This window comes from Anopheles gambiae, chromosome X, assembly GCF_943734735.2.
Source record: "Anopheles gambiae chromosome X, idAnoGambNW_F1_1, whole genome shotgun sequence".
Taxonomy (NCBI): domain Eukaryota; kingdom Metazoa; phylum Arthropoda; class Insecta; order Diptera; family Culicidae; genus Anopheles; species Anopheles gambiae.
In genome coordinates, this window is record NC_064600.1 from 3,437,203 (window position 1) to 3,453,830 (window position 16,628).

Sequence of the window (16,628 nt, forward strand, 5' to 3'; positions counted from 1 at the left end):
GAAGAAGAAGCGGACAGAAACCTTCGAGTAGAATCGAAAACATGAACTGTGGCTTTCTTGTAAGACGGTGGGTGCACGCTCAACCTCTCAAAACCGGAATAGCGGTGCGAAAAGAACTGAAAAGCACTCCATTGGCACTCTTTCTCGCTCTCGCTCGCGCACTCTTCTCCTACTCTCTTACGCTCTCTCGCTCGTTCTTCCCACCATCAGAGACAAGTTCGTGATCAAGTGGGGTTCAGGTTTCGGGGCGGATCGGGTGCGCCATTCCCCTACTCGAATGGCATCGGTTGGCCACTCTTCGGCTTTGTTCGGGCCGAACTGCTCGAATTGTCTCCAGGGGCACTCACTCACTCACTCGATCGTGTCGTGTACGATTCGCCGCAGCAGCAGCAGCAGTGGTGGTGGTGGTGAGCGATCGCAGGCCATCCGTGTATTGGTGGGCGCGCGTTGCGGTAAATCAGAAATATGAGAACTTAGTACATTTTGCAGCCGCGCGAGCTTTTAGTTCCACTGCACGGCAAGGTGCGAGCGGACCACCACGCCGCCACAGTGCACGGGCTGTATTTTGTTTTTCGTTTGTTTTTTTTTTGTTGGTTTGGTTGCTTGCGGCACACGCCGCCCGGAGTGAGTTGCACACTGCACCCGTTACCCCCGGGGGGAGATTTGCGGTGCCAAGCATTTCGCCAGGCGCTGCGCAGCACCTGCAGTTCAGTGCACGGTAGGCGACGAACCCGCCTGTGTGTGTGCTCAAGAGCGGACGCGCGCAATCGGTTTAATTTGAAGTGTCCTGTTGTAAGATAAAAAGTAAAGAATTTATTATTTTAGTGTGTGTGTGTTGAGTGAGAGCACAAAAAAATAATAACAATAAAACCCGCCCCTGTGACTAATGTGATCAGCAGTCTTAAGCGGGTCTTAAAAAGGTTAACGAATGACTGAAGAAGTCGGAGCAGTGCTTCCCTGACTCCCGTTCGAGTACGAGAGACCTTCCAGGCACGTCTTGTCGGGCTTCTGGCCGTTGTTTGTGGGAAGAGGAGAAGAAAATCAAGCTCTTTTCTTGTGCCTGTGGCTATGTGAGTATGTGTGTGTGTGTGTATCTGTGCGGTGTGAGTCAGTTTCTTAGGGCCAAACTCCTCCTCCACCGTGCGCGTTTGTTGTGGCTCGAGAGTGCTCGGGCCTCACACCTTTGCTCGGGCCAACAGCACCTGCTATGTGGATGAGCTGTGTGTGACACGCTGTTTATGGCGCTGGCTGTGTGTGAAAAAAAACGTAAAGCCCGCAAAAGGGGAATCTGGAAAGAAAGAGGAATAAACAGAGCAACACAAGACAAAAAAACACGCACACACCCAAGCAAATCGGGAACGGAGAAGCAAACGGAGGAAGAAAGATCAGCTCCCCGCAAGCAGCACTCCTGCGCGCTCGAGCTGGCGAGCTTGGCGAGAGGGCAGCACCGTCAACAACCGTCTCAAGCTACCTCTCCCTCCCTTCGGACATGTTGTTTTAAAAAGGGTGCTTTTCTGCTTACCTTTGGAGAGGTCTGTGGTTCTCTGCGTCTCTGTGTGTGTGTGTTTGAGTTTGTTTGCCTTACACAAACGTCCCGTGTGGCGTGCCCCGTTTTGAGAGGAAACATAAGCGTAAGATAAAAAAAAGAGCTGTGTATCCAAGCAACCAACGACCCAGAACGTTGGCGGTGGTGGTGCAGCAGCAGCAGCAGCAGCAGCATCTCGCAGCTTCCCACCGTGACTCACACTCTGCTCTCACTCCTGTCCCCCTCTTTTCTGATTGTGATATGCAATTATAGAGGGCGCATTAGGACTTTATCTCGCGAGCACGTGTGTATGGTGGTACCCTTTTTCCTCTCTGTATGTGTGTGTGTGTGTAAATGTGAAGGTACAGTGCTGTTGTGGACGCAGAAATTGGGGTCATACGTGGTGTTTTCACCCCTTCCCGTTTGCACCCCCAGAAAAGAAGGTGTGTGCGGGAGGCTGAAATCAATGTCTGGCTTAACAGCGCCCCTTCACCGTAGCTCCGAGCTGTGGCAGCACGCTCGCTCGCTCGCTCACCGTCATCCATCAACCACTACGTCAGCTCAAACCGTCGGCGCTCACAGCTCACAGCACCGCCGCACTCCGCGCGCTCACCCAACAACCAACTGCGACGACGAGTGGGGCGTGCAGATTTTTTGCGTTCTTTTTTTTGCATGCTACGCCATTTAAATGGACGCCCCCTCCCCCCATCCCAAACGCCCAGCAGCAATCAACCGCCAGAAACTCGTTCGAAATGGGATAGGCCACACAAGCGAACGGGTGTGTGTGTGTGTGTTAACTAACGAACAGCATAACTTGGTTTAAAATGCGTTAATTGTTAATTGATTTCTGGCGCTGGGCGGAAGGAGGCCGATAAATGCTCCACACTACCCTTCCCTAATGAGGGAAGAAATGCCAAGACCGGTAAAACATGCTCTCTACTCGAGCACTGGCTACTAAAAGAGCCGATTGCCAGCCGAGATAAGCGCAGCTCGGTAAACCCTGGGAGCAGCAGCACCGAAAGGCGTCTTGCTTTTTTTCGCCCAACGGATTCGTTTATAATCCAACACGCCCGATCTGGATGTGGTAATGAGCGGCGGGGCCATCTTCACCTTGGTGAAGCGGGTTTTTATTAATATTATTATTATTATTTGTTGCGTGCTTACGCCGCAAACGCAGATAATTGCCACGTGAAGTGTGTACCCTTTTTTCCCCCTCCGTAGATGGAGTGCAATGAGATAATTTCTGATTTTGATATTACTCAACTCCGCTCGCGCGCGGTTCAATATTCATCGAGAAAAAATAAATTGCGTAGCTTAAGTCCTTGTATGGTGGCAGAAAAAACGAAAAACTTGCATATCGGGAGCGTAAGCGACGAACCCCCTCCCTCCCTTTGGTGAGGAATTTTGCAATGTTGGTGGCGTTTCGGGCTGCTATGGCTGGAATTTCCGATCGGTGATGATTCATGTTTCATGTTTCACCTTCACGGACACAGAAGAGCACATGGATATGGTGTGTTGGCGAAGCACCGGACAAAGGGACCACAAAAGCCTTTAGGGACACGAGTGAAAGCCCAACCGATTTGGACCTTTTTTAAGTGCTTACCTTGGTGCGCGATTAGTCACGTTACTTATCTTCCATTCTGTATGTGTGTGTGTGCATTTTTAGCCGTGTAAATGTGTGTATAAGCAGTGAAAGGGTAGAGTGAAGCATTACAGACAATGATCAAGTTCCGGTACAAACGCAAGGATCCGGTCCCGGCGGCGACCGCCAAAAAGGTTGACGATGCGGTGGACTCTCGCGCCTCTACGAACGGTTCGCAGCAGGCAGCGACGAGCAGCCCCAGCGTACAGCAGCCCCAGCCGGTCCACTACAGCAGCAGTGCCACGTTACCGAAGGACCATCGGAGCCCCTCGGCCACCGTTTGCTTGAGCGGCGACGCTCAGCAGCATCCCGACCGGCGGGATGGCAATGATGAGCCGGGGCGGTTCAATGGCCATCCGGGCGGCTGGGGCAGCTATCAGCAGCAGCAGCAGCAACAACAGGCAATCCAGTACCATCAGGAGCTGCTGCAGCGCGTCAAGCTGGAGAACGAGCTGCATCAGCTGCAGCAACAGCAGCGCTACGAGTATCTGTCCTGCATCGATGCGGTCGTTGTGAGTTTCAGCTGTGACACACTGTAGACCTAACCGCTATTTTCCCCGCAGTTTGATGCGGTTGCGGTTTTTGCTTGCTTTTATAATTCGTCTTAATTTGGCACAAAACGAAACAAATTGACTTTGGGTTTAGGTGGTGGTGCTGTAGCCTTGTGCATTAAAACTAATTCTCTTTCTCTTTGTTCTTTTCTCTTCCCGCCCCCCTCCCCCCCCCCCCTTTTTTTTTTTGCCTCCCAGGAATTGTTCTCCCAGCTGCAGACCAGCTCGGAACCGGCCCTATGCCCGGAACCGCTGCGCCGTGCGCTGGCGAGCGGACCGCTCGCCGGCCGCCGCTTCCCCCTCGGCTGTCTGGGCGATGCGGCGGAATGCTTCGAGCTGCTGCTGCACCGGGTACACCAGCATCTGTCCCCGGTCGACAGCGATAGCTGCGAGGCGGCCCAGTGCGTCGCCCACCAGCGGTTCGCGATGCGCGTCGTCGAGCAGAGCGTGTGCGAGTGCGGTGCCAACTCGGAAAAGCTACCCTTCACGCAGGTACGTGTGTGTGTGTGTGCTGTTGTGGGGAATTTTGTTTTCGCAATTTGCCTCGTTCCCGGCCGGCATGTTATCCGTAGCATGTGTGTTGGTGCGTTTTCTTTTAAACCGCTGACGCAGCGAAAAGCCCCAACTCTCTGGTGGGGCGCGGTTTGGGGTAGCGTGGGGCAGGGTTGTTTTAGCACACAACTAATCACGCCCGTTGCAGTGAAATTCTAGCCCCCTCCCTGACCGCGTGGTTTTGCAAAACATGTGTTATGGAAGCGTTTTTTTTTGTAGTTCATTTTATATAACTGGCACAGAACGGTTTAAAGTAGCTTTTTCTTCAATTTTCTGACTCGTTTCAATTTTTTCTGATAAGAAAACTACAATAGTGTTTTTGACTGACACACGCCATACGATTCTTACTGGCTAAATCAGTTGAAATCACAAGCTCCTGATTTTTTTTAAACGGTCCGACAATCATTTTCTATTTTCATTTCTTGCGCTTTGTAACATTTACTGGTGGTTGTAAAGAAAAAAAAAATCCAAAAATGTTTACGGCTCAATCAGGGAACAGAAAAACAAACAAAACGTGCGAGGAGGAACACTTTTACCACCGGCATTATTGGGTGCGTTGTGCAGGATCGCATCGCATTCCGCTGCCACACTCAATCAGCACATCAATAATTCATAAAGCAATAAAACAAAAGCCCATTTTTTGCCTATAAACTGTACACACACACACATACACACAAAACACTGGTCCGCACATAAAACAGCCCTCCGGACGGGGTGCATACATTAAAACACACACCGAGACACCAGCAACCGCCGAATGGAAGAATTTTGAATTGCGAACAGAATTCTCATAAACTATCTTACCCCGTACCCTTCGCATCGCAGCGAGAAGGGATGGGTTTGGGGCTGGAAAAACTTCTCTGATTTCTTTCCATGTCTCTTCCCCTTCCGCTTCTTACTCCCTTCTCCCCATCCGTGCCTGCCGACAGGTTTGCCGGCGGGAAGCGATAAAACAGACCAGTTTTGAACCGAGCGCGAGCGCGCGCGCGCGCAGCATAACTTTTGAAGCCGTTTGAAACTATTTTACACCCCCTCCCCCTGCCTGGCACGATTTGCTAACGGGAATCGCACCACCGGTGAACTCGTTTTTAATTAATGCAACTAATGCGAAATCCAGCCGCCGCCACCGCCACCACCATCCGTTTGCCGCGGCCTATTCCGCGGCTCCGTCCGTTTCTTCGAGCATTTACGACCGTGAAGAAGCGATCTGAATACGAAACTAGACCGGGAATGGTAATTTTGTGGCGCTGATTTGAAGCAGAAGAACACGCGTTTCTCCACCTTTCTTCAGGCGCGCTGTAAACCACTCTTGCCGAAGCAAAGTTAAAAATATATTGCCTTACAATGTCATTATCGCGGGCCCTCTTTTGCCTTCTATTCAGAATCCAATCGTTAATGCCCCACGCGTGTTTGTGTGTTTTTTCTTTTTTCTTACCCTTCCACTCCACGTTTGTTTTTTTTTATTGCAGATGGTACACTACGTGTCGGCGTCGGCACTCACGTCACAGAACTCGCTGTCGATTCAGCACCAGCAAAACATCACCTTCGGCCAGCTGCTGCGGAACGCGGGCAACATGGGTGACATCCGCGACTGTCCGGTAAGTTCGGGTTATATGCTTCCGTCGCTGCATGTAGAATAAGTTTTTATTGCGCTCCGAGCGCACCGTAGCAGTGGCTCACTCGGCGGCGTAATCGGTAAATGCACCCGCCCGCATTACAACAGCTCCGCGTCGTCGTGGGTGCGTTTCTCGATTTGGAGCGCGCGCCGTAAAAAAACTATCCAGAAAACTTTTTCATGTGTTTGGCTACAAAAAGATCACCAAGTAGGAATGTAAAACCGTTTCCTAGAAGATAAAAATTACCTCCAATTAGCTTTTAAGCGTGTACAGACTAACCTACTCTTGGGTGCGCAATTTAAATGACTATAAAAATCAAATAAGAACAGAGCAGTATCCTACTTGCTTGCTTGTGCGGGTAAGAGATAGAGAGATGTCTGCAGGAAAAAAAAACGAGTATGTATAGCGATGACGAGGCCACCGCACACGCGGGGAGAGGAGACAAGTCGTTTTGTGTTTTCATTTGTAGAAAATAATGTGCACTGCTAATGGTCTGTAGCGCCCGCGCGCGCGCATATGTGGTGTGGGGGCTGCTGCTGTCTCTTTGTGCAAATGCTGTGTTATGTCTCCGCTTTCAATGTCAGCAATAATGTAAAGAGAAATGAAAGGGCACTTCTCGCTCTCTTGCCCCCTCGGTTCTTCAAAACCTTGTCCCCACCACTACCATTTTGTTTAAAGTGCTTCTTCAAAAGCAATCTTCTGAAGCATTGAACATTGGCATGCGAACGAACGGTGAGGATGCCAAACGATCGCTGCTACCATCTGTGCACGCACGCGGTCGCTCCGAACAGAAAGTAGCAAAAATCCGTGTACAACACGCGGTAGGTGTGTCATGCGGTGTGGTGTGAGTAATGGAGATAATTCGCGCAGGCGAAGGAAAGCCAGAAGCTGCTGCTAAGCCGATCACGGCCATGAACATTCGATAGCTTTGGCGCACCAGCAACAGCAACCTCACGCGTGTGCGGTTCTTTGTTTGATGGCAGGCGCCAGTACGCGTGTGTCAATGTCGCCGTGCATAACATGACAAACCCTCCCCCCCCCCCCCCATACTCCCCCGAAGTTAGAACCCAGAGTTTCCCCTATCCGCAGCATCCCCCGGTAGAGACAGATCACCATTGTTGAGGCTGCAAATGATCGCGCAACATGGCCATAATGTCAGCCGATATGCAAATCCAAGCACAATTGTACTGCTAGCCTCTCTTGCTTTCCCTTTCGCTTGTTTGCATCCCTTCGGTGCCTGCTCTCTGCTGCTCTAGCGCACATTATATCTACGCGTGTGTTTCTATGTGAGTGTCTACCTCGTAAATCATAACATTAATCCTGCAAGTAAGCGCACACTCCGCAAAGAGCGCAGAGAAGGGGGCAGAGTTGGCCACTCCAATCGCTTCGCTTCGAATGAACGGTTTTGATCGAGTAAGCGCGAGAGAGCGCGAAAGAACTCTTGTGCTCCCCCCCGCGGTCCAAGGTTAACCAGATCGTCGTGTCCACACCAGGTGGCGCGCATTAGGTGCCAGCGCCTGCATTAGAGCCACCGGAAAGTGCACGCAATTGCTGTGTGCGCTACATTGATGCTGGCGGAGGGCTTTGTTTGCGCTGCCAGACGAGACCTGGGGTACCACACGATGTGGTATTGGTTTATTAAAAAAAAAACAAATATCGTTGCTTTTAACTTTTCTCTTTGATGAAGGTCTTTACAAGCCGTATTGGAATTGGAAGCCGCGCAATTATTGATTTATGTGCGTCGATCCGTGTTGCGATCAGACGCATAAGAGAGAGAGAGAGACGCGGTGGCTTTGTGTACTGTGTGTCATTGGGTACAGCGGCTTTTTTCTGCCTCCTTCCAGCGAAGCTGTAGCGATGTATGGGGTTCTCTTTTTTTTCTTCTAATAAATAAGCCTAACTCGAGAGATCATTCTTTTTAGAGTAAGAAGGAGTTTGCTTTGCAGAAACGGTTGAAGGTTGCTCTCAATCCCCATAGTGAGATATGAAGGTTTAATTGTTGCGGTAGCAAAGATCGAATGTGTACGCTTTTTAACGAGGCGATCGATCAGACCGTCCCGTGGTACAGCTGTCAAATGGATGACTTCACAACATGCTTACCCGTAGGTATGGGTGTTCGTATCTCGGACGGAACTTTGCTGCTTCCCCCACAGAGGCTTTTTAGGGCTTGTTAGCTGTGGTCCCCCGCTTCTTTATGTAATGGCGTAAGCGTACCAAGGGTTTTGAAGAAGCACAACGACACTATAAAGCAGCTTCAGGGAATTGCCCTAAAATGGGTCTCGTTGTACAGAGATTCTAGGATATTATTTGGAATATTTGTAGACATAACTATTAAATTTTAAACGCTAATTAGCGATGGTGTATCAGTGTCTGATTTTGAATTTGACGTTTTTGTGTTGGAGTTCTACAAGTTGTTTTGCAGTACATTCATGTCAAAACTCCAAATAAAAACGACTCACTAGACCCTAGATTCAGATTCTAAGCCTAAATCATTTCAGTCTGCAAAAATGTAAACAAACTCCAATTCATCTTTTTTAACCATTAAACATGCGTGTGTGTGTGTGTATATATATATATGTATATACATTGAAAATTGTCATCTTTCGGTAAACTTGGTTATGCGGATGTATGACATTATTGAACCAATGCAATAAGCATGACTATTAAAATGTTCTAATTCAGTTTATGGTTGGGATTAGAACACACAACCAGTTGTATAACAGACTTGGTGCTTACCACAACACTGCGGGACGATCGCTATGCCTACGCAGTTTAAAAGCCTACAGGTTTATGCCGTGCCCTATTGCTATTCATTAAGCGCATAACTAGCCAACGCATGAAACGATCTTGGACAAACTGTAATTGCTCTACCTGTCAAAGCAACCGCCAACTCGTTGTACTTTATGCGAATCGCACTAGAAACGCGTCGATGTGCATGTAAAATAACAACACTAGAGCACGGTTTAGTGTGGTGGCACCCACGCGACAAAACTGCATATATCACACCCCTAACACCCTCGTTTTGCTCATGCACTGTCTCCCCGTTTTTCGTTGCAGAGTGCGTGCGGCGCCAAGATCGGCATCCGGCGGGCGCTGCTAAACCGGCCGGACGTCGTGTCGATCGGTGTCGTGTGGGACTCGGAGCGGCCGCCCGCCGACCAGGTGCACGCGGTGCTGAAAGCGATCGGCACCACCCTGCGGCTGTGCGACGTGTTCCAGCAGGTGTCCGATCACCGGTGGGCCCAAACCGTCCACCACGAGCTGGTGGGCGTCGTGTCGTACTACGGCAAGCACTACACCACCTTCTTCTTTCACACGAAGCTGCGCGTCTGGGTGTACTTTGACGACGCGAACGTGAAGGAGGTCGGCCCGAGCTGGGAGGGCGTCGTCGAGAAGTGTTCCCGGGGTCGCTACCAACCGCTGCTGCTGCTGTACGCACTGCCCCAGCCCCAGCAACTGCAGCAGCAGCAGCAGCAGCAGCAGCAGCTGCAGCAACATCAGCAGGAGCTGACGACCCTCGCCCAGCATCGCAGGGCCGTTACGCCGAGCCCGGAGAAAGCGTCGATGGGCTCGAATGTCCGGCGTGCCATCACACCCACCCCGAACCGGGCCCTGCCGATCTGCGACTACCAGAATCTGACCGTCATACAGAGCAAAATATTCGCGTCGGCGAACGGCAGCAGCACGAGCGGCCCGGCCAACACGGCGGCCGGCGAGGACGGCGAAGGGAAGGAGCACTACATCAGCCGGAAGGCGGTGCAGAATGTGCTGAGCGCGCAGTACCAGAACCTGTCCGTGATACAGGACAAAATCTTCCCATCGGCTCACGACCTTCAGCAGCAGCAGCAGCAGCAGCAGCAACATCAACAGCAGCAGCAGCAGCAGCAACAGTTGCGAGTGTTAGCAAACGGTCCCACCAAGCAGCAGCAACAGTTGGGCTACAATGGCGTCCCCCCCAACTCGGTGGGCATGCCGAACGTGTCACCGTCCTCCTCCAGCGGTACGGCCTCCTCGCCCGACGGCCTCTCCATGCCGGACCATCTCAATCAGCCGCGGCGGCGCGATTCGGGCAACTGGAGCGGCGACCGCAACTCGGCCTCCTCCTCCTCCTCCACCACGCTGGACAATCCGTACCTGTACCTGGTCGGCAAGCGCCAGGTCGGGGGCAGCGTCCCGGCCAGCCCAACCCGTGCCAACAACTCGGCCGGCGCCGCCGGGCTCGGCACGCACGGGGCCGCCCAGTTCTACGACGCCGGCTACGATTCCTACTCCCTCTCGTCGACCGACTCCTTCCCGTCGAAGCACCAGCCGAGCGGGGGTGGCGGCGGCGCCGGTCCGAGCGCCGCCGGGCTGCTGCTGTCCGCGGCCGGCGCGGCGGTCAAGATACCGGACTCGGTCGTGCTGTCCGGCGACTGCGAGAAGCTGTGCATGGAGGCGGACCAGCTGCTGGAGAAGTCGCGCCTGCTCGAGGACGCGCACGATCTCGAGACGGCGCTGGTGCTGTGCCACGCGGCCGCCAGCAAGGCGCGGGCGGCGATGGACGCCCCCTACAGCAACCCGCACACGATGACGTTCGCGCGCATGAAGCACAACACGTGCGTGATGCGGGCCCGCTCGCTCAACCGGCGCATCCTGATCGAGAAGGGAGGGGAGATGATCAAGGAGCAGCAGCTGCAGCAACAGTTGCAGCAGCAGCAGCAGCAGCAGCAGCTCCACCTCCACCATCAAACGATGCAGCAGCAGCAGCAGCAGTATCACGTGCTGACGAGCGGCGGAGCGCTCCAGCACCGGCGGCAAAACAGCAAGGAAAAGCTGCTGGCGGCGGGCGGCGGCCACCACCACCCACATCACCATGCGCTGGCCGGCTCGACGACGGCCGGTACGACGGCGGGCGCCGGCACCAGCAACACCGCCAGCGCGTCGCCCTCGAAAAGCATCGAAATCTACGCCACGCTGCCGAAGAAGAAGGTCACGCTGAAGCTGATCGAGGCGGAGCACGTCGAGCCGGAACCGGCCGTCGATCTGAAGGCGGCGGCGGGCGGCCCGGCGGGCGGCAGCGAGCGGGAAAGCCGCAGCCTGTTTGCGCGCGTCACCTCCTCCTCCTCCGACAAGGACGGCAAGGAGGGGCGGGAGAAGCGCAGCCGCAGCGAGGACCGGAACAAGGCGCTCGCCGACCCGGGGCTGGTGAACGCGAAGGACACGCTGCGCAAGCACAAGGAGGAGAAGGACGCGAACGAGCGGAAGGAGAAGGAGGCCAAGTCGGGCAAGAAGCAGCACAAGATCCGGCGGAAGCTGCTGATGGGCGGGCTGATCCGGCGCAAGAACCGGTCGATGCCGGACCTGACCGAGGCGGTCGGGTCGGGCGGGCCCGGCTGCGACCCGGCCGGCAAGGGCGCCGACCTGCTGGAGGGGAAGGGTGGAGCGGGCGGGGCGGGCGGGCCGGCCGGTGGGGCGCTGCACGGCGCCTCGCTCGACGACAGTGCGGTCGGGTTGAGCGTGAGCGCGAAGGACAACGCGAACAGTGGCTACCTGTCCGAGGGCCACTTCGACTACCATCCCATCTCGAACACGAACCCGAACCTGGAGCGCAGCAAGCTGATGCGCAAGAGCTTCCACGGCAGCGGGCGGTCGCTGTCCGTGCCGAAGGTGCCGCCGCCACCGCCCGTACGCATCGGGTCGGCCCTGAGCGCCGTCTCGAGTGGTACGGCAGGGGCGTCGCAGCAGCAGCACCACCAGCAGCACCACCAGCAGCAGCAGCAGCAGCATCAACCGAACGGAGCTCCGTACGGTTCCTCCTCCTCCGCCTCCTCCTCGCCCTCGATGCTGCAGATGCAGAAGCTGCCGCTGAACGGGGTCAACCTGCGGCACCTCGAGTACGTCACGGAGGCGGCAGCGGCCGCCCATCCACCGTCCGGCATCAAGCCCTTCCACGAGGCGAACGTCTCGAACCTCTCCACGATGAGCTCCAACACGAGCATGAGCGAGGACTCGTGCCAAACCATCATCACCACCTGTGCGGTCGTGCACCAGGAGCAGTCGCCGGCGAAGCCGCAGGACCTGCCGCCACCGCCGCCCACCGAGGAGGTCGACTCGATCGTCCGCTACCAGCAGCAGCAGCAGCAGCAGCAGCAGGTACCGCAGCAGCAGTTGGAGCTGCCACCGTACCCGAGCCCACCGTCGACGACGTGCCATTCGCGGCAGGCAAGCGAGGACTTTCCGCCACCGCCGCCAGCAATCGACTTCGAGCCGCTGCACGAGCAGCTGAGCGAGATCCAGAGCCTGCAGACGACCGGTGGGCAGGGCAAGCCGCCGATGATGATGATGATGATGTCCCACAGCTCCGGGCAGACGGGCATACAGAACACGACCAGCATACTGGCGCAGCTGCAGGCGAAGCAGCTCCAGCAGCAACTTCAACAGCAGCAGCAGCAGCAGCAGCAATACCAGCAGCACCAAGAGCAGCACAACCTGAACAACCCGATCAGCACGAGCGAAATACTGAACGAAACCACGCGCTCGGAGATCTGGCTGAAGGAGCTGCAGCTGAAGCAGCTCGCACTGAAGCAGCAGCAACAGTGCCGGGAGGTGTCGCCCGCTCAGCAGCAATATCAACCCCAGCAGCAGCAAGGGCCGAAGCTCCCGGCCGGCCCTCCCGCGACCGGTGGAGACCAGCGCAGCGTGCGCGACCTTGCCTCACGCTTCGAGCAGATCAAGCTCTCCGTCGGGCAGCAGCTACAGTCGCAGTCGGCAGCGCACCCGCCGAACGTGCGCACCGGCATGAGCGGGCTGCTGCTCGCCGACCAGCAGCAGAAAGCGAACGCTCGCTCAACACCTCCACCGCCGCCACCACCGCAACCAGCCGCAACGGACGCGCCGGACACCGTGCCCAGCGCAGACTTCTCCACCGGCAGCGGCGAGGATGTGGTCGACTGCCCGCGCGACATCGGCATGGTGTACCGGATGCAGCTGCCCAAGCCCCGGTACGACATCGCCCAGAGCCAGATACAGGAGGAGATCCGGGAGGTGGAGATGCTGAACCAGGTCGTCCAGCAGACGCTCAACAATGGGGCGGCGGCTGCAGCAGCAGCAGCAGCAGCGGCCAGCAAGTCGGACGTACTGCCGGCGGCCGGCCGGACCAAGAAGAAGAGCGTGTCGTTCTGCGACCAGGTCATACTGGTGGCGACGGCCGACGAGGACGAGGATGACGGGTTCATCCCGAACCCAATCCTGGAGCGGGTGCTGCGGACAGCCGGCGGTGGTGGTGGTGGCCCCACCGCAGCAGCGGCAGCGGCCGCCGTCGGCTGTACCGATGCTGACGTCACGCCGGGCGTACTGCTGCCCGCGGGCAACGGTGGCGAGTCGGTGGCTCCTGCCGCGGGTCTGCCGGAACGGCTGCCGACACTGTCCACCAGCATTACGTACCACCCGATCAAGGCACCGTCGCCGACGCAGCAGCTCAAGCAGCAGCCGACGCCGCCCGGCGCCCCAGTCTACTCGCTGGCGGCCGACATGCACAAGCAGAACCTGGAGATACAGCGCCAGCTGCAGCAGCAGCAGCAGCAGTACTACGGTGCGGTGAACAACAGCAGCCCCGAGCTGGAGAGCTACAAGCAGCAGCAGCAGCAGCAGCAGCAGTACTCCTCCATCCCAGCGAACGCCACCATCTTCAAGACGCATCAGTTCAGTGCGGCTATGCCGACGACCAAGGCGACGCCCTCACTGTACGGCGTGCCGCCCAACATGTCGCTGCAGCTTCAACAGCAGCAGCAGCAGCAGCAGCAACGACTCTACGGCAGCGACACGGGCAGCGAGCTTAGCTTTGACGGGCGCAACAGCTCCTCCTCCTCCCAGCTAACCTCACCGTACATGACCGTGCCGCATCTGCTGGGAGACGGTGGGGCTGGTAGTGGACCACCACCGCAGCATGCCGTCGGTGGCTACCAGACCGTGTCGGCGTCGCCGACCACCATCACCACCAACACGAGCCCGGCCTCCAACACGCTGCTGCGTCAGAACATTGCCACGCTGCTGCAGCACCAGCAGCTGGGCGGTGTAACGCCAGCGACCATGCGGCCCACTCCCCCGAACGGCCACACCCTGCCCAATGTCTACCAGAAGCCGCCGAAACCGCTCAACGCCTACCAGCAGCAGCAGCCGACGACGACGACGCCCCAACAACAGCAGCACCAGCTCCAGCAGCTCACTAGCGCTGCCGGCTACAATGGTGGAGTCACCACGATGCCCTCCTACACGCAGCAGCAGTCCAGCTCACCCTACCAGCGCGTCCCACTGCCGCTCGGGTACGACAACCTCTACCACGAGCAGCCCTCGATGGGGCTCATGACCCAACAGCAGCAGCAGCAGCTTCTAGGTCTCGGCAATAGTGTCGCACAGCAGCAGCAGACGAAACCAATCCAGAAGAAGGTGAGCTTCGAGCCGGGCACGAAGGGGGGCGGTCCGGACGGGTCGCCCGGTACGAACGTGTCACCTTCCCCGTCTGCCAACGGATGTCAGCCGCAGCAGCAGCAGCAGCAGCACTATCAACTACAGCTACAGGACGCACAACAGCAGCAGCAGCAGCAGCAGAATGTCGTCGGTTTGCCGACCCGCGTCGTCCCGATCGCGACGACGTACGGGAACGGGAGCGCGATCGTCAAACCGTCCGCCAAGGCGGTCCAGTGCAATCTCTGCCGGAAGAAGCACTGCATCCTGCCCGCCATCTACTGCAGCGACTGCGAGACGTATCTTGCCCGCTTCCAGATGCCGGTCCGCCGGTAATAGTCCACGGCCCAGACACTTGCCTCCCGGGAGACCTGTTGGAATATAGTGCCTGTTGGAAACAAACCTGTTGGAACATAGTGCCTGTTGGAAACAAACCTGTTGGAAAATAGTGCTCGAGACACTCGAGGGAACAGAACGCTCCAAAACACGCAATTGGTTGTAAACCAATTGTTTTTTTTTTTTTGCCGTCCGTCGGTGGCGAGAGGATTGGCTCTCTTGCCTCGCCTGTTTGTCGTGTCCGCCTGAATGTGATAACTTAGAAATGCAAAAACAAATCAAAAACAAAATGAAGCGCGGCAACCAGCCCTCGATGGAGTGCTGCTGTATTAATATTATTTTTTTTTTTTAATTCGGTGCTGCACTGTGCTGCTGCGTTGAGCTAACCTTAAAAAAAGCAATAGTGGGGCGGTACACAGACGATGTCTGTGTGTGTGTGTGTGTGTGTATTGTATCATGTGGTGGGAATCACTGGGGAAAAGACCTGCGCGTCCTTTTTCCGACCAAACGCGCACCGCGACGAGGTTATGTTTACGATTTTATTTAGCCGTTGCAAGTATCCAATTTGACACCCACGTAGAGGACCGGAGCGCGCACAGGAGATGGAGAAGGACGGACGCTTCTTTTCCATCTCCGCTACGCGCGCGCCGCGGGTGTTTTTTTTTTTTAAATAATTATTTTATTTTTTAATTCTAATACACACACGCCTTAAACCGGTCAGAGCGCTGCCAGCTGTCGAACAATAACACTTAATGGGCGGCCTCTTAGTACACTTACCCCCTTACGTTTACTACTTTTAACACGCGTAGCTTAAGTACATGCGCTAGTAAGTTAGGGATAGTATTACCTTCTTTTTTTTTAATTTTCCTTAGCGACAAGAAGGGGTGCGCAAAGGGGAAGGATGGAGCAACAGTGAACTCTTTGCCCCGGAGGTTTCTTCACAAGGGATTGTGTGGGATGGGCGTTCTGCGGGCGCTGCGCAAACAGTGCTCGAAAAAATAGTGGCCGAACAGGGCCGAATTGATGATCGAATCTCGCCAGCGGATTCGGTTCGGTGCCATCGTCTCGTCCTCCGCACGCGAAAATGCGGCTGGCTGACAACAGAAGGGAGTATTGCGGGGGGGGGGGGGGGGGGGGGGGGCTAAGATCGGAGGAGTAGTGTTCGAAAGTGGAAGAAAGAAGGGCGGAAAAAACTGCTCGATATAATAGTACTTAGCATTAGTTGATCGCTCCGTTTTTTTTTTATTTTAACGCTTAAACACACGCGTTTAAACTTCCGCTTCCTTTCCCGCAGCTTCCCCCAACACAACGGGGGAAGGGTGGCAAAGGGAGGCGACCCTGAGAACAAAGCCCGTGGGGTGGAAAGTAATTTTAAATAAAAGCTAAGATAAGTATTCGGCTAGCAACAGTGGTAACCAATTTCCTGCCCCGTTCTATTTCATACTCCCCCATAACATTTTGTTGTCCATATCCCCCCCCCCCCCCCCATACCATCCCTCTCTTGCCACCCACTCTTTTCTTCCATTTAGCAATTTAAAAAAAAAAACACGCGCATATTATTGTAACATTCAAATTTAAAACATTCCAACAATGCTTCCAGCGCGAGCAACGTTTTTTTGTTTATTTGTGTGTCTTTTTGTATTTTTTTTTTTTAGAAACAGCCGCCCCCTAATTCATCCCACAAGTGTCTGTGTGTGTGTGTGTGTGTTTGTGTCAATGTAACGTTTCAGCACGACGTTGCAAAGGCGCACCCGCCGCCGCACAAAATGTAAGATTTATAACGTTTAAATCGAAAAAAATGCATAAAACAACAACCACACGCGCCCATCATCATACACGCCGCTCCACAACGTTGTTGTTGTGTGTGTGTGTGTGTGTGTGTGTGGGCGCGTTGGAAACAAATAGTAATATAAATGAATAATAAAATATTACCTTTCACTATTTACAGAAAAAAATGATAATAA

At 54.9% G+C, this 16,628-nt stretch overlaps 1 protein-coding gene across 7 annotated transcripts in view; it reads left to right on the forward strand.

The window, feature by feature from the left end:
- LOC1272059 (uncharacterized) overlaps positions 1–16,628 on the forward strand; it is a 46,832-nt gene extending 30,204 nt beyond the window's left edge. For 3 of the 7 annotated variants that reach the window (XM_566191.5, XM_061657106.1, XM_061657112.1), the window contains 3 exons: positions 3,917–4,210; positions 5,740–5,868; positions 8,944–16,628. In XM_566191.5, the coding sequence (XP_566191.5) occupies positions 3,917–4,210; positions 5,740–5,868; positions 8,944–14,664 (6,144 nt within the window). In that variant the 3' untranslated portion in view covers positions 14,665–16,628. Of the gene's footprint in view, positions 1–463; positions 805–3,191; positions 3,680–3,916; positions 4,211–5,739; positions 5,869–8,943 lie in introns of those variants that run through there. The other 4 variants (XM_003436889.2, XM_061657077.1, XM_061657096.1 and 1 more) reach the window with 4 other exon arrangements.